Source organism: Columba livia, chromosome 12 (genome assembly GCF_036013475.1).
Source record: "Columba livia isolate bColLiv1 breed racing homer chromosome 12, bColLiv1.pat.W.v2, whole genome shotgun sequence".
NCBI lineage: Eukaryota > Metazoa > Chordata > Aves > Columbiformes > Columbidae > Columba > Columba livia.
This window is the reverse complement of record NC_088613.1, coordinates 6,972,966-6,991,060: the sequence shown is the minus strand read 5'-3', so window position 1 is coordinate 6,991,060 and position 18,095 is coordinate 6,972,966. Positions and strand designations below refer to the sequence as shown.

Genomic DNA, 18,095 nt, shown 5'->3' with positions numbered 1-18,095 from the left:
TCAGACACAAACTGCTCAGATCAACTTTAATCTGCAACCTGTAAGCACAACACTGAAAAAGGTTTTTTTTAAAAAAAAATATGCAAAATTGAAACCAGAAAAACAGGAGCATGTGATTAATATGTCCAGTGGGTTTACTTGCTGATTTCATAGATTTTTTTGCATATATGTACCTTTTCTCAAAGTGCAAACTGATTCTCATAGATGAATTTCTAGTTCTTCAGTTGTGGACTTGCTGTTTCTTTGGAGGAACTCACAGCACAACAGTTAAAAGAACCCTTCAAAATGTATACATTATGTACAATGTGAGGCCTGGAAGAGTCACAGCCGCACAAAGTGCCAGCTGAAGGATAACGTGAAACAAGCCCGTCTCTGAAAGCCACCAATAATTTTCCCAGTCTGTCAATTTTTGCTGACGTCAAAAGCAAATTAATGAACTTGCCATTCAATTAGAGCTTCAGCCAACTGCTACATGTGACTCCCTCTCCATCTTCTAGCTTGTATTTGAATAGCGACAAAGAATTCTTGACTTCCAACCAAATATTCATTAAAAGGAGAAATTTCAACAAACACAAACACTTGAAACAGAAAAGCAATAATCAAGCTATCGCACTGTTTTAGTTGGTACCATTCCAGCTTTTCCATCAGGATAATCTAGCTCACATTTGGCCTTGACATTTCTTTCACCCTGGGACAGGATGAATGTCTTGTAGAACGGTATGCCTCTGCGCTCCTCGCTTCACTTAAGCATTCAACAGCATCCTCCTTAGGAAAAAAAATACATCTTAAAAGTCCTAAAGCTTTTAGCTTCCCTTTAGGAAGGATGCTGGATCAAGCTGACACAGCTCACCCTGCCGCCTGAGCCAAGGACAGGGCACCTCTGCTAAAGGCTGAGCAGAGCCACGTACAATAAATATTGATACTGTACGCATGATATTTTTCAGTAGGACAATCCAAGCCTGCAGGCTGTCCACTGGGGAGGCACAGCGGCCACGTGGCCTCACGCTGTCAGCAAATGCACACACATTTTGCACCTGCAGAAGGAGTATTTTAAAAGTCAATCAGGCATTTGAAAATGTCTTTCTCAGCAGGCAAATGAACATGGCAATGAACCGTCCCTCCAGACCCAGTACTAAATCGAGCAGAGCAGTATCAGTAGATAGGAGCTGCTCAGATACAGGCACCCTAAAGGCATTTGCGGAGAAGCAATCACCACGATAAAGGATGAGAAGACATGATCTTGTAAATATTTTAACAACTGTTGGTCTGTCTCCCAGCAAATGTACCAAGTGAGCCCTGGCAGATGCCTGAGCACTCCCAGCTTGGGAGCGTCCCCTTTTCCAGCACGAAAACACACTTGTAAGGAAACTCCTGCAGGAATGGGCTGCAGAAACCAGGAGGACTGCATCCAAAGTGACCCTGCCTGGCCCTTGCACTGCCACCGTCTCAACCAGGAAACCCGTTTGCTCCCCAAAATGAACCGCATTTTGCACGCCCCATAAAAAACCAATTCACGTGTCATCGTAGCAGCTGCACCTCCTGCTCCCTGCCACAGCGGGGTGGGGTGGAAGGATCTCAGATTGAGCACCTTCAGAAATAAACCTGGGAGAAAATGGGGTGATGAGAGCAAGGTTACCAAAGGTGGAGCTGCCAGAATGACGTCTCAGCACTGAAAACTCCAAAATGTGGAATGGTTTCCTGGGACATTTGGAGATGTTAGAAAACAGAATAGGATGCAAGTTGCAACTCACAGAGGTTCAGAACATCTTCCAAAAACACAGTGTGAGGCAGAAATCAGCAGTGTCCCACACCGTGCCCACGCAGGCCACAGCCACAGGAACACGGCAGCCCCTTCTCTCTGGGGACGTGGCAGCCAGAGGTGTCACCTGCTCCACAACATGCCTATATTCCCCTTTGGAAGCAACACCACCTTTGTAACTTGGATAAAGGGCTTATCAACAAACGGTTTTTCCACCCGCGAAGAGAACACACTCAGCCAGCAAGAGGTGACTTTTAAACCCACAATTTAACAAGAGCTCTCACAGCAACCCTGCCAAGAGGATAAACCAGCAGCAAAGCAAGCCAGAAGCTACTGAAGAGCTAAAGATCTGGGTAAACCAAGGGACACACTGTGCTGATCTTGATTTTCATCCAGCACCTGGCTCCAGCATGGACACCCGTACAGAGGTCCAGCCCCCCACCTGCGCTGGCAGCACATGGAGCAGCAAAACTTGGGGCTTCCCCAGGCTCAAACTATGAAGTGCCTCTCTGCCTTAGAAATAACAGAGGGAGAGCAGAAAGGCACAACTAACTGCAGCACGAACAGCCAGAAAGGGGAGCTGTTTTACACACGCAAACTTGCAGAGCCATCTTTACATATCTTTATTGCACACATCTATCCTCACATATCTCATGGGATGAGGCCAACTTCCCTTCCCAGGACAAACTATTTCTACTTAATTCTGCCAAATCCATCTGTTCCCAAGACAACTTTTGTTACTGTCTAACACAGATATTTTGGAAGGGTAAATCTTCCCCTCATTCTCCCACCCTCCCCCTTGCTGGATTGCTGAGAACATTTGCTGGGTAATGTGCTCTGGCCACTATAATGGATTATTTCCTCCCAGCAAAGCTTGTGAGATGTCCAGGCACACAGCATCCCCACAGAGGTGAGCTGGACCACACAACCTTTGCAAATGCCGCAAAAAGCCAGCGCCTGCTCCCCCCCAGCTCCTGCAAAAGCCGCCCACCCGGTGCAGGAGCTTCTCCAGCACCCATGTTTTATTTTCAGGCTTCCTGGCAACGAGCTCATCTGTTATAAGTGGCATCTTGAGTGAGAACGCCGGAGGTGAGCTAATTAGTGGGTGGCTGTCTGGAGTGGCAGCGAAGCGCCAACCACCCCGGGCTCTGTTTGCTTTGGGTGCCCGATGCAGAACGGCTGATCCCAGCGGTGTGCGAGCGCATGTTTGCACCGTACAGCCTGGAAGACATTTGCACCAACTCGTAATTTGGGGGAAAAATACTATAATTTATTCACAGACATGATTTGCTGTTGGTGTGGAATAAATACATGTGCGTGGATGTACACAGCTCTATTTTTAGAGCTACACGGCCAGGGTGCTGGCTCCACAGTTACTCGGTTGACACACAGGATGGGCTCCTCTCTGAGCTGTAAGATTTTCAGTCCTCCCCCTTATTGTAAACATTATCTGCCTTCAAAATCCTTAATGTGTTGCAGATGTGACAAACAATAAAAGACGTATCGTAAAAAAAAGCCTGCCATCTCCACGTTTCCCACTGGGGCAACATAATAATGAATTTATTAGCATATAGCGCTCACCAACATATGTTTATAGTCACTCACAAACTTTTGACTTGACAGTTTACAAGTATGTTTAAATCATTAAAAGTTTAAGTTGACTGTCCAGTTATTACAGGCTCATTATAAATAGGAAACAAAGGTTACATTTTATACAACAGGCGATAAATCAAAACTAGTCTGTATTCAAGACGGACTTTTTTTTTTCCTTTAGCTCTTTTTTCATCTCCGCATTTTCAAGACCTTCTGAGGGGACATCTCGGTGAGGCCAAGACCGAGCAGCTGGTTGCAGTTAGCGAGCAGGACCAGCAGCACCCACACCGGAGCGGGAGAAACTCCCTCTGCATCCAAGAGATGCAAAGACCCCGGAGGTGACAAACTCTGCCGATGTTTTCACTCAACCACCAGCCAGACCCAGCGCCAGCCCAAGGGACCCACCTCTCCGCCTCCCCAAGGCATCACCAAGTCCATCCACAAGGCACCGGCAACCCTCTCCAAGGGAGAACTTCCCCACTGCCGCCACAGAGCCAAGAAAACCTCCTTCTAAGCTGAACAAAGCCTCTAGGAAAAGGAAAGCAAAGCACCCAAATTGCGTTCCCCAACTGCAAACCTCTGAGGGTTGACGGAGACACTCAGATGCGCTCAAAGGGGGGTTTTGGGTTTGACCACCATGCTACAACATGCACCCCCCCCAGCAATCCAACCCTGTTCCCGCCTTAACGCTACAGAGCATCCAGCACAGAATAAAACCAGAGTCAGTAACTCAACCCCAGTCCTTTCTGCCTCTATTACAGCATAACCACCTTGGGAAGGAGAGAGATAAAGCCGCACTAAATGTAAAAGTTCATTTTGTAAACTACTTCCAGATTCCAAAGCCTGGCATCATTTCAAATCAGCACACTAACCTAAAATTTAGAATTTGTGGAAGGACAGGGAGTGGAATGTGAAATGGCTTCCGTTCCCTTTTATTTCGTACTATGCACATGTGATATGATGGAAAAAATTTAATTGAAAAATACCCTTTCAAAGTAAAAAGAAATATCATTCTCTAAAATGTTGAAAGTGAATATTTCCACACCATCAGCAACTTTTCCTGGGCTTGTTTCCAACATAGAACTTGAAGACAGTCACAGTTTATATCCAATAGCAACCAAATAGGATTCTGTCACTGTCAGATCAGCTTTGCCTTTCTGCTCTAAAGCAAAACATACACGAAAAAAGAGCATTACAGCAAACGAGGAAGCACCAGAAAGTCTCCCTGGCCACCACAATGGCACAGCTCATTGTCCTGCAAGTGCAGACGATGCCTAAAACCTGTGTTGGACAAACCTCGCTCCTGGCAACTTGAAAGACTTAAACTGTCAGGAACACAACGCCCCAAAGCCACCGCTGCTTTAAAGTTAATATTTACCCATCCCGTAGCAAAGGCAGCAGCAAACACCCTCCAGCAGAGTAGCACAGGGAGGACAAGTCCTCTTTTCCTATTTCATGTTCACATACCGCACTGACAAGAGAGGTCTAAATTGCTAGACAGGCAGGTTATCGGGGAGATCAATACAGTGATTAAACTAGCCTAGAGAGACAGAAAAAGGCAGAAAGGATTATTATGTGGCTTTGGATATCACTGATTATATTACGGGAAAGGCTATAAGAGGAAATCAGAAATACATTAAAAATAGCATAAAGGTGTGACACAAAGATCATGGAAAATGAAACACATATCTCTGCTCCCGACGCAGGACAATGCGGATCACCTGTATTTCTTTAACGTTCACTTTGATATTTAGTTCTTGGATGAAATAAAGTACATTTTATCCTACTCCAAATTCTATATTTCTCTTTCAGACCTGGGTTGGAGAACTTAAAAAATATTTTCTTTCCCTTATCCCATATTTGAATATATGTATTTTATATATTTTACATGATGTGTCAATAATCTTTGATATGAAACTGGTGTTTAATATTTCAGCTCTCACTTCATTAAGGATATTTTAATTATCCCAGACCAATGGAAGGGAATTTATAAACATCTGTGCTTCGTTTAAGAGCCCAAATTTGCCTCTTAAATTTCAAAGCTGTAAAGCTGATTTTATCCAGGTTCAGTTGTCTGGTCTCTCAAAGAGCAATGTGCAGCACTGGAACCAGCATTAATTGGGCCAAGTCTCCAGCCTGCAGACCCAGGTGCAGCAGACACCTCTCATCCATGACAGACACAGCCTCAAACCACCTGGTCTTGCTCAGGCGAGCAAAGAGGATGATGCTGCTGAGCTCCACAGAGCCAGCAGGAGGATGACAGTGGATATTGGGTCAGGGAGAAGACACACACCAGCAGCATTTGCGACTGCCCAAGTCACAACTGGTCCTTTGCTTCCTCCTCCTGACAGGTGACCACGTACTACCTTATCAATAACGCAGCCCTGAAGCACTACGAGTACTTCATGGCCATTTTGAAAGCAAACGAAGACATGACTCTTACTGGCAAGCCATGCAATTTTAGGCTCCTGAGTACCTAAATCACTTCTGAAAAATAAGCCTGAGTTATTTGTAAAAAATTACCATGAGTCTCTCAACTCTTTGTCAGAAATAGCTGTAATTTGCTGCAGTCACACGATCTTTACTGCCTTCCTGATGTCCTCCAGAAAGCTGACAGGCTCATCTCTAAGCTCATGAACGTGGGCAGCAGGGGGAAGGAGAGAAGAGGGCGACTCTGGGACCTACAACAGGTTTGCAACCTACCTTGAACCTTCTCCCATAAGGTTGCCCTCAACACACCCATGTAAATGCGACCAGGGAAAGCAGTTGCATTTCTTCTCCAGCTGCTGTCTCAGCCGGCGCTGAGGCCAACCTGATGATGCTGAGCGTGAACAGCACCTGAGCCATGGAGAGCATCGGTGGTGCCTGCAGCAAGCAGACCTGAGCAGACCCCAGAGAGCAGCTCCCTGCACCAGCATCAAGACCTACAACCCCCAAAGGGGCATTGCCACGGGACCACCATCCCCATCACCTGCTAAGAACCGGAGCTGGTTCCTCACTCGCAGATCTCCATTCCCAGAGCCTTCACCACATTCATCTTCATCATCGCAGTCCCCACTTTCCTCCTCCTCCTCTGGGGTTTTGCCTGGAGCTTTTCGGCGGGGCAGAGCCATCCCTTTGAGTAGCTGAAAGACACGAGGTGCCACAGTCATTCAACAACTTCCCTCCACCCTCCCCACCTCTTCATCCCATGCTTGCAGGGGGATTGGTGACAAGAAGGGGACAGGGCTCGGTGGAGCCAGGATGGTGGGACAGGACCCCTGCACACTCTTCATGCCAAAGCAGCGATGAGCTCAGGTTCATTCTCGGACAAAGCTCCTCGGTGAGCATCACATGAGCTGGAGCACATCTATCAGCCCTGTGAGAACCCAAAACCACCCATGCTCAGGAGTCGGCTATAAAACACGTGTCCAGAGTTAGACCAGACAGGGCAAAAACCAGTAGCAAGAGGAAACTCTGTCCAGGGATTCTCACAGCTTACACGAACTATATCCCATCTGAGAAATAACATGTGTGAAAGGAAACAGCAGATCTCTCGGGTCCGTAGGGTTCCTCACAAAAATAACCTAACCTAAAAATCTCATTCCTCAGTCTTGAAGTGCAGGGGATGCTAGTCAAAGTTTTTCGGATAGCCAAGCGATGCAGTGACAGGATCTTTTAAAGGATGTTTTAAAGATGAGTCCTAAATAACAGTGACAGGTTGCACATTCCTGAGATGGCGATTTGAACCCCTCCACCAAGCACAAGGTCAGGACAGCTTTCCAAACACGGGTGGGAGCTCCCAACCCTGCCCCTTCACAGTGCACAGAGGAATTAGACACATTTTAAGCTATTGGCTTCCTCTTCCTGCTGACTTTTCTGATTTTCTTGTTGCTGAAAGCAGCCAGCTATTTCATCATAAACCCAGATCCACTTTGAAAAGGGGTGAGTCAGCCAGTTCCTATATGCTGAAAATTTCTATCACTATCACTCTGCTGTTAAAAGTCTTCCTGAATTTAATCTTGGCCCTAAAAAAAAATAATGAAAAGGATAAGTAACAGAGATGATATTGCAAAATGGGAGCTTTCCACATACTTCAGGGGTTTAGTTACTTCTGTCTATTGCAGCAATATGCGTGCCTTTCAAGGCATTTTTTAATATCTGGAATCTAGGTTATATTTTTAAACTATTAAGCTAGCCTTAGAAAACAGTTTCTAAAATATTTAGCCGCTGAAGTTTATACAGCCTTGGAAGAATGCTTCCAGCATCTGGTTCCCTCTGTCCACGGCAATGTCCACATACCTTAGTGTTTATATTAGAGGAGCATAACGTAATCAAAACCAAATGGCTCAACATGAGACCCCTTCGGGTTCCCCTGGCTACATCAAACAACGCAGCAAACCTCTCCTTGGCACGTGCAAAGGTCCATCCTGAGTGACAGCCCTGATGAGTCCTGCATCCACGGCAGGAAGCAAAATGCAGCTCCTCTCCCTGCAACTCAGGGGATGCTTGTCTGTGGTCTTCAGTAGGCTTTGGCTCAGACTATTTCAGTTCACTTTTCAGGAATTGTATTTGATTTAGACATTTACAGGCCTTTCCCAGAATACAGCGTAACCACAAAAAAAAAACAACAAGTAAACAAACAAACAAACAAACAAAGGCAAATGCAGTGCTTGGGGTAGCACAGGGAAGACCTCACACAGGAACCGACCATGCCAACTGCTCAAGTATTTACACCATCGCGCACTGGATTCCTCTCCTCTAAATGAAGTCCACCACTAACAGCAGCCCCCAGCACAGAGCGTGTCAGCTTGAGGTATAATGAGGGTTTCCCACACACAGCACCGGTTTGGACCCATTGCTCCAGTGCATCCAAACCCACCATGGTGGAAGGGGACAACGACTGCTCAGCAGCAGGATGCTCAGTCCTCAGCAGGATGCTCTCGGGATGCTCACCCCTCTGCATCCAAGGCACAGATCAGAGGCACAACTTTCATTACTTACTCGAAACAGCAGAAGAACTTTCTGGCAGAGAGAATTAAGCTTTGGGATATTTTCAGATTTAATAAGCTCAGTAGGGGGCGGGAGAAATTCAGGATTTTTCAGTTGTGTGTTTTCAAACATTAAAATTACTGAGCATTTCTTGTGTTACTACATTTTCCTTGGCACGCCATAAATTAGCAGCTTAATTTTTATACCTTTGTAGCCACGATAAAACAGGAAATTTCTGAAAAATGCCACGTGGGCCCTGACTTTGGATTGAGTGCATGTGACATCCCTGTGCCATGCTGCTCCTTCCTTTTCCAGGACAAAAGCTCCATCCTCAGCCACACGCTCCCCAGCTGCTGATAAACACAGGGAGGTTCAATCAGTCAAATTTTGCAGCTGGGTCTGTTAGAAATGAAGCCTGTCACACAAAACCTACTGGCACCATTAGCAGAAGACCTGGCATGGGGTGGAAATACCACCCTACTCTGTTGGTGCCTCCAGACCCAGGAACGTTGTTGGACGCCTTGGCTTCGGTCGGAGCAGCAGCCACAATCCTGCTCATCGACAATTACACAGCCTCCCTGATGGCCTGCATGCCTTGTGAAATTATATTTGGTGGACTTAACATAGATTCCCCATCCTTAAATAGCAAGTGGAGCTGACTGTACCCTGACATTACAGTTTATTCATGTCCTGTGGTTTAAAGCCTATGGTAAGAGGCAGGAAAATACATAGTCCGGTGATCACTGAAGTAGTAAGTAACAGTGACATAGCTTTAACTTAAACACGATTCATCCAGCTGTAACAGTTTACAGACATATCTACTCTTCTGTGCTAAACCATAATGGCAAAAACACACTATCATGTACCCAATGTAAACTAGAGCACTAATTGCGGGAGTCACTGTGCACACACATGTCTCTAAGGTGTCTGCAGGGCATTCATATCCCACCTACACAACCACTGTGGCAAGAAACTCCCTTTGCTCCTGACTACAAGGTCCACCACCTCAAATGTGCATCAGCTTTCTTTTCAATCTCGTCTCTTTTGAAGTCGTGGCCCCCCGGACAGGGAGGGCAGGGACTGCTGTGGTACCCACACCTACACATCAGCCGCCAGAGCATCAGTACGAGGGACACCAGGCAGTCCCGGCTGGTCTCCATATACATCTTCATTACTTGGCTTGTCCTGTGGTCTCCCTACAGCTTAAAAAACAAGCCAGCTGGGAATGGTGTGCTGAGCCTTTCTGCAATGAAAGCTCCCCAGGGCATCTCAGCATGATTTACACAATTATTCATAACCGTACAGTGACCAGACAAAAACAGATGCAGCATCGTGGGGTAATGACTCAGCTGGATTTGGACAGGCCACCGTATGTTGAAATCTTTATAACTCCTCATTCTTTACAACCACTTTACTCGGAGCTCACCATCCCACCAGCCCACTGAGCCACCTGGTCTTGTTTTTCTAATTTTAACTTAAACAGTGAGAGCTGCAACATACTTTTTATCATTAATCTCCCATCTCTGAACAGAAATAAGCATTATGTTTCTTGGACTAGAGTTTAATAGCTGTGTTCTCCTTTTGGAAACTATGCTTGGGGTATTGCAAATATCAATTTGAGTAATACCCAAAATTGTGCCCACAAATTCAGATAAAATATCAGCAGTGAGCTACAAGCACTGTACTCCTTTAGGGCAGAAATCAGCCCTTTCAACATACTTCAAAAATATGTAAAGTAAAGAGAACAGTCAAACAGATTATTACAGGGAATAGAAGACTTTTAGAAAAATATTTAATTCCTTCATGAGTTTAGGGGAGAAGTCTGATTGATATTTGTAATCTTTTGGTGGACAGAGCTGTCATTTAATTTAGCTTGCATGACTGAAAGAATTTAATAAAAGTGTTCCATAGAGTTTTGCAGAAATTCTTCACATGTTTTTAGTAAGCCTCTGGAATACGATCAAACCTAAAAAGCTGGAGAGGATGGAGACTGAACTTGCAGCTAAAATAATATTCAGAATTGTAATATGTGCTTAATAATCAAGTATTCACATACAGCAGAAAAAGTGCTTTAGTGCAGAAACTCCCCCGGATCCCCAGCCGCGTGTCCAAGTGCTGCTTTGCTGCATCATGAGAGGGACCCTGGGAACCGAACCCGGCAGTGAAAACCAGCCCCTGGCTCTGCTAAAAACCTCTCAAAACTCAGCCAAACCCACCAACTCAGGCCTGTCTGCAAAGCTTTGGGATGACTTTCTTCAGGAGCCTCAGGGAGCAAGAGTTTTGGAGGAGCAAAGGTGTTACTTCCCCTTCCATCACGCAAGCCACCCACTCCAGCCATGTGCTTTGGGGTGCCCGACACAGACGCCACGGCACTTCCCACACAACTCCCGAGATTCCTAACCAGTCACATTTTTCTATTTTAAATTCCAGCCTGCTGAAAATATTGGTTTTGGGGGTGGAAAAACTAGATCTTATGGCCAATCCTGACCTTGAAAACTGCAATAGTGCATAATTTATGGATGGCTTTTAAATCAGGGCAGCATCATGGGAAACGTGCAGATTTTCACACGATACTGTTCCCTGTTAACAGCTCATTACAATGTACAGAAGTATATTCCCATTATGAAATACAGCTGGGGTTGTTTTGCTTACGAAAGTCATTATCTGATCACAAGCAAGAATTGAGGAAAGGAACCCATTTTAAAAGGCTGAAGTTGTGGACTTTCTGAAAACTCATGTGTTTTGAATTTTGTGGCCTGATCACACACAAGCATGCAACAGGAGAATCGATTCTCTCCACTTCCTCTGCTTATTAGCCCTGGAAATAGCATGGAAAAAATTATCTTTTATTAGCAAATACTTTCTTTATTATTTAACCAGCCCTCATCATGAGAGGTTCCCAGCTCCATTCACTTTATCCTTTCTGTGGACGGGGGCCTTGGTGGCACAGGAGCGTGCACAAGCAGAAACTCAAGGCAACATCAACAGAATCATTTTCACTCGGCTCTTTCCAAGCTCTAGAGAGCTTTCTCTCTCTTGGGCGGCAACAAAATGCAACACATATTACAGAGAAACTCAGTGTTCCCTGGCACTGAGCACCAAATGCCATTGAAAAATAAGGATATTTAAAACTTTTAAAATATCTGTAAATCCAGGATTTGTATTTCTGTCTTGCAAGAGCAAGCACATGTGTGCGCAGGCAGGCATCACTGCTCTTCCGACCACAGCATTAGCCCATGGACAGAAGAACCCATTTTGGCAGGAAGACACTCAAAATTGTGGTTTCCTTATGGCCCTTCCAGTTGGATGCACCTTGGCAGAGCAGACGTGGCAGAGAAGAAACCTGTTCCTAATTGTACTTCTATTTCAAGCTCAGCAGAACAAGAAGCAATCGCTAATCAAATATTAATAAAGTGGAAGCAGGCTTTGAAGCTGGAAAAGTAATTTTCCTTGCTTGGAAAAATGACGAGTTGGTCACGTCAGCTGTTTTATCAGCTGCTCTAAACCCAAATTCTGCACTTCCCTGTGCTGCTTGCTTCAAGATGTCTCAGGTTTTGTACTGATGAAGCCAGACTCAGCAGACCAAGCCCCAGGCAGTGCCTGCTGCCCGCTCCGGGCAGGGTGGGCAAGGGAGGGCCCCAGGATGCCCTCCCCATCCTCCATACCATCCTGGGGCAATGGGTTCCAAAAGGGGTGAACTTCAGCTCTGAGATTATATTGTGGCTCTTCAGCCATAAAAATGATTTCGTCTTTACTTCTAGCACTCAAAATAGCATCTCCTGGAAGAGGAAAAATCCCTACCATGCATTACCCGGGGTCTACGGGCATAGCAGGACCCCCTTTGCTGCCTTCACAGGCTCTAGAGGAGATGCTCTCAGCTGCCAGTAAGTCAGTTTTTCTGGTCACTCTCCTGATAGTGTGAAGAAGTTGGTGACAGCAATGAATTATTGGCCAAAGGGTGGCCCTACTTTATGGATCATCAGCTTAATTCTAGACTAGCTATCAAAACTGACAGTATCCCTATGGGTAAAGGAAGACAGATGAAGACCCCTAAGTGCTGGCAGTAATTAAAATGAGTCCGCACTGGACATTAAATCTCTTCAGGCAGCAGAAGGGGCTGCCAAGCTGTTATGTATAGCTCTGGGTCGGTGACGGCAGGCTGATGCCCAGGACAGGATGCTCTCCCGGACACGGAGGTTAAGCCCTGGCTGGCACGGCAGCAGGCAGAGGGACCGGCTCCTGCCCGCTGTCCCCCAGGCAAGGGAGGTGTCACTTCCCCGACCCGAACAAATGCTCATTCATCACAGGCCACATGTGAAAAAGAGATTACTCAAGGCTTTACGATCAGCTCATTCACATTATATCCAGTTCCTTCCACCCTGCAGCTATTTATGGCTTGTTTTTGTGTGGCGGTAGGAAGGAACAGGACGATGTGGGTTCCAAGCAGGGCTGCAGCGTCCAGCCCAGCCTGCTGGGGAGATCGGCAGTCCCTCGTCTGCTTCTGGCTCATCCCCCAAGCCCGCATCAGTGTCGACACTGCAGAAATGCTACTTTTCTCTCTGTGAGCTGCTACAGCTCCTTCTCCTCCTATGCATTTCTGAGACCAAAATATCACCAGTCCTTCAGCACCCCCTCCTACACACCACCATCCTCCTCCACCAAACACAGACATGCCTCAGATTCCAAAACCCAATTATTATACCAATCATTGAACATGTAGTTGGACCAGGCAGTAGTTAACTTCAGCAACTTGCTAGAGGCTGCCTGGACCTTTTCCTACCAGTATCGGACAGACTTCTATGAGCTACCACTTCTCTAGAAGGGATGTAGGAATGCACCTAGGTACTGCAAACACCCCCTTCCAGCTCTTCTTCACTTTGCCTGGGCTGACCCGCAATATTTCCTCAGTGTCAGTCTCTGTCATAGGGCCCATAACTGCTCCGGATTTTATGCTGCTCATGCCAGAGCACCTCCTGAAGACACTTTGTTTGGTGCACAACCCAGGAAACCATTTGTGCTTACACCTGTACCTTGATAAAGGGAAGCAGAACACCACAGTAATCCCGTGGGTGGACCTTTATACCTGCATCAGGGGAAGAGCTGGTATATCAAGACCACTTGAACTTCCATACCGCCTGGAAGAATGAAACAAGGAAAGTAAGTCACCAAGAAAGTTGTCCCCACCAGGCAGATAACCACCCATACCTGTCAAGGGCAGAAAAGGCATTGCAAAGATGCTCCCTTCTTTGCTACCTGCAAGGGCTGTCTGCCTAAATCCGTTCCCACACTGGTTCTTCACTGGCATCGTATCCCTGTTCTTTCTCCCCACAAAGTTTCTGTCTCCTATAAGCAGTCCCAGCTGCCTTCCCCTCTCCTTTACACCCACTCTGCATCACTAGACAGGAGAACCTGGACCAATTTCTCCACCTGCCAAGCAGCCACCCCTCAGGGGGTTGGCAACTGTGTGAAGGAGGGGTGTGGGAGCCTACATGGGCTGGGACTCATCACCGCTATTATCCATATTTTCCATATTTTGTTTAGTTACATTGGAGCAGAACCCCACTCTGCCGTCCAAACACCACTCGGGAAGGCCCAAAGTGCACATCACCAGAAGATAAAACATGAGAAAACAAGCAAAGTAGGGGCACAAGAAACGAGAAGACAACAGAGGTGGAGCAATCAGCCACCTCATCGCCATCACGTCCTTCAGGCACCTGGGTGGAGATGGCCTGGAAGGAAGGTGCCCTAGATGCAAGAGCACCTAGGAGGACCGGCAGATATCATAACACCTTAAGCCATCCGCTAAAAAAGTCCCACATTTCCACAGAGGGGAACCAGTGTGTCCAATGCAGGGCACGCAGCAGCAAGTGGGTCCCCGCTGTCCCCTCGCTGTCCCCTGGCCAGCTCAGCCCAGCCAGAGGGAGATTTCCCGATTTCCTCTTGGCTCAGGCTCTGGCACATGTGGCCACTCACCGGCTGTGAGCAACGTCTGCCGGGGCTGCCTGTGAGACAAACATCTCGTCCTTGGCACCAGGTAAGAAACAGAGAGCTGAAAGCTGTGCCGGAAGGATTTTTTTTTACCTCCTCCTCCTTCTGTCACATAAATGAGAAGCAAATCTATCTCTGTCCCAGCCACTTCTCTTTTTCTCTTAAAGCTCCCAGCAGAGAGGGACTTCTTAAATCATGTATTTCTGCGCACAATGTTGTCTTAGACAGAGGTTTCTGCCAGACCAGCAGCCCATCTCCCCCTAGCCGCATCCTGCCCTCCCAGGGGCTGCTCTTTCTAGCTTTACTTTTGCATTCACTTCACCCCAAGGCACTGGAAGCCCAAAAAGCAACAAGTAGCAGCTCTGCTGAATGTCCCCAGATCCACAGAGCTTTCACAGGGCACTAAACAACTGCCTCATAAGCCAGTTACCTCCTGTTAGAAAACTCCAGTGCAGGGCTAATTAACAAAACGTTGATTTCCACAGAGACTTAAATCAGGAAGGAGGAGGGAGATGCCATGGCAAACACCCCCTAGACCTGTTAGCTGGGGAGGAGCGAGCAGCCGATTGACCCTCCCTGGGGACATGCTGGCCACCACAGCAGGGCAGGTTGTGCCTAGCTGAGCCCTGGACATGCTCAAGAGCTGGGGAGGTTTGGTGGCCTCCAGCCTCCCATGGCCACCTCTGCCACCCAACAGCCACCGCTCTGTCCTGCATGGAGAGCAGAGCAGGGGGTCCGCAGGTGGGATGGAGCTGGTGCTGCTGGGGAAGATGCCCTGCTGGATCAGGGAGCCGAGCCTCAGCCCTGCTGCCACAAGTATTTATGCACTTCACATTAAACAGGCTTTCGACTGAGACAAACCAGACCAGAAGTAATACCAGGAATGGGGTCTCTCCAGCCTCCGTGGTCCCTAATTAATGGCTGATGGCTGGGCAGGCTCCTGGGCAAGGTCACAGCCTTCCTCTGTATTCAGAGCATGGCTGCTCCTTGCTAAAACACGAAGAGAAGAAAAATTAACTTCATGGACACAGCTTTTCTAGTGTCAATAGTGGCACCTGCCTCCTAGCACAGGTCTACAAACAGGTTGAGGAAACATCCAGGCTCCAGCACAGGCACTGCTGATACACTGGGGTGCAACTCATCACCGATACCAAATGCATCCAACAGAAACAGACCCCGCAAGGCTCGGGCCTCCAGAGCTGCAGGCAAGAGGAGCCCTACCCGGGGTGGTTCTCCCACACAGATGCCCAGGCAGCAGCTGAGCAGCTGAAGCAACTCAGCATTTAAATTATGTTCAAAGCTGGTGACTTTATACCCTCCCCCAGCAAGACCCAACACTTGCAGAGGAAGCCCTGAAATACACCTACATGAGTCTCTCCGTCAGCATTTAGGAGCGTATGTGCTACACAAAAAGGTCAGTAAACTCCTTCCTCACCGGTAGGCAGCAGGCATGTGAGAGGTCTTGCCAAAAATAAAAAGTAACTTCCTGCCCACCATGACAAATCTTGAGGGCTCAGACACCCCTCCTTAGCCAGCTGCCTCAGCTCCCCCCCGACCACACTTCTCAGAACAGCATCCTCTTACATGTGTTCTCAGAAAGGCCAGCCAAGCACATTTTCTTCCTTTAGATACCATCCCCTTGCAATACAGTCGAGCGAGGCCATAGGCATTAAATATCACTGCAACCTAAACTTTCCCGTTTGCTCCCAGGGTTTTAGGTGCTGCACAGGCCACCTCTCACAGCACGTGCTCCAACAGCAAGAGCGCTAAAATACAACCTGGCCTTTGCAGTTAGTTACATGTCAAAACCCAGCTAAGAAGTTTAACAAGCAACAGCGTTAACTGGGAGTCCTCCTGAGCTCTGAGGTTATTTACACCTGCCCCAACACAGACAGGTCAAAGCTGACGGGGGACAGGGTTTGCCAGCATAGAGACCTGCCTAATTACAAACATCTGCTTCATCAGCAGGTATAACAAAAAGAGAAAGATTACAAATTATTCATTACCTAAAATGCACAAAAGCTCTTGCTCTTTCTGACAGCGGCACAGCTTGGATGAAAACCACAGCGGCCTGTGCCCAGCCACTACCCTCTGTGGAGGTGGGACAGAGCATCAGGAGAGGTCCCAGGAGCCACTTCAGCTTCTTACCAAACCAAGACAGTGCTTTAAAAAAAGAGACATTTCGTACCCCGAGCAGAATTGCTGGGTGGGTGTAGGTCTGATGCCTCTTCTGCTTCAGACCAGGAAAGCTCTGGTGACATTTATTACAAGAACGAAGCTGTTGAGACCAGCAGATGAACTGCTTCAGCTGGTTAACACCTTTCTGCACACGGTAGCAAGACACCTTACACTGCCCCTTCTATCAAACGAATACCAAATCAGTGAGTGTTTTCAGTTCCTTTGATACAAGATACACAGAAACCCACAGCAGGTTAAGCAGGAAGGATGTGGAAGGACTCCTCCACTACCCATGCCTTCTGGTGTTGTGGACCAGATACATATTAACACCTCTGGGAGAAAAAGAATGCCCTGTGTGCCTTGTTCCCACTGCGGACAGAGTGGTTTGGTGAAGAAGCAGAATTGCACTGGGGAAATCCCCAGCTCCGACCTTCCCAGCACCCGGAGCAGCTAGGGATGGAGCGGGAATCGCACAGGCATCCCGGCTCACAGCAATGCCACCTGCACACCGTGATGGCACAACACAAGCAGAGCCGGGGGTGCAGACCGGACTGGCCCTCCCTGCCCACAGCCGGTCTACAGCCCTGCTTTTCCCTCCTTCCCCTGAGAACATCGCTATTAAGCAGCTACACACCATCAAACTAGAATCAAAAGTAATGTTATTGTTAAGAAGCCTTTTTCTCGGGAACAAAAGCAATCAGATTTGTTCCGCAGCCAAGAAGACCAGAGGTTACCTTCTAGGCCTGCTCTGGATGATGAAGATTAGCTCCCTGAATCCCAGTCCCATCTCACTCTGGACCACACTTTAAATATCTGGACATTAAGGAAAATTTTGGAGAAAAATATAAATGAGAAACATACCAATCACTCCACTAATGCCAGAGACGGCTGCCTGCTTTGTTACTGGGACCATCGGGGAGGACACCTACTCAGACATCTACTGATTAAATAACCAGTTTGAGTCACAGCACAAACAAGGCAACACTCCATACAATTAACAGGCCCGGAATAACTGTAATTAACTGTTAATTTGGTATCAACAGCTCCACTTACACCATGTTTTGCTGCACAAGGATTTCTTCCAGGTTTGTTTCCTCCACAACAGGACAAACTCCAGAGCTGGTACAGGATATCTGGTGTTTGTTTTAAAGCACTGCTGTGCATCAGCTGCATGTTTTGGACACAAAAGCAAATGAATTCCCTTTAAAGGTATTTTTTTTCCAGCTGGTTTCAACAGCATTGTTTGGAGGCTGGTCCCTGCAGGACACGCCTGAGGCACCTGCCTCCCAACTGGAGCTGAAGCCATCGGGGCAAAGTTGAATCCTTTCTTGTGCGTAAGACCACGGCAACCAGGGAATTTCAGGGAAGGAGAGTGATAAAACGCTATTTATGTTACCCAAAGGTTAGAAAGCCTAACAATAAACTAGTGTAGAAACCAGCCAAAACTGCCACCCATCCAAGCTCAGCCCCAGCTTCCCCATCTTGCTGAGAACAGGGAAAGCTTTGCTGATCTTATAGTCTCAATTCAGTTAAACATCTATTCAAATACGAGATAACTGGTGAAACACCATGGTTGAATAAAGGGACCCTCAGAAAGGTAAGTGGG

General features: G+C 47.2%; 1 protein-coding gene across 1 annotated transcript in view; it reads right to left on the bottom strand.

The window, feature by feature from the left end:
• The window catches only part of GPC3 (glypican 3), a 149,189-nt gene that overhangs the window by 21,414 nt on the left and 109,680 nt on the right, over positions 1–18,095 (bottom strand). Inside the window, exon 7 of the mRNA XM_065077611.1 lies at positions 6,324–6,477. Within this exon, the coding sequence (XP_064933683.1) occupies positions 6,324–6,477 (154 nt within the window). The remainder of the gene's footprint in view (positions 1–6,323; positions 6,478–18,095) is intronic.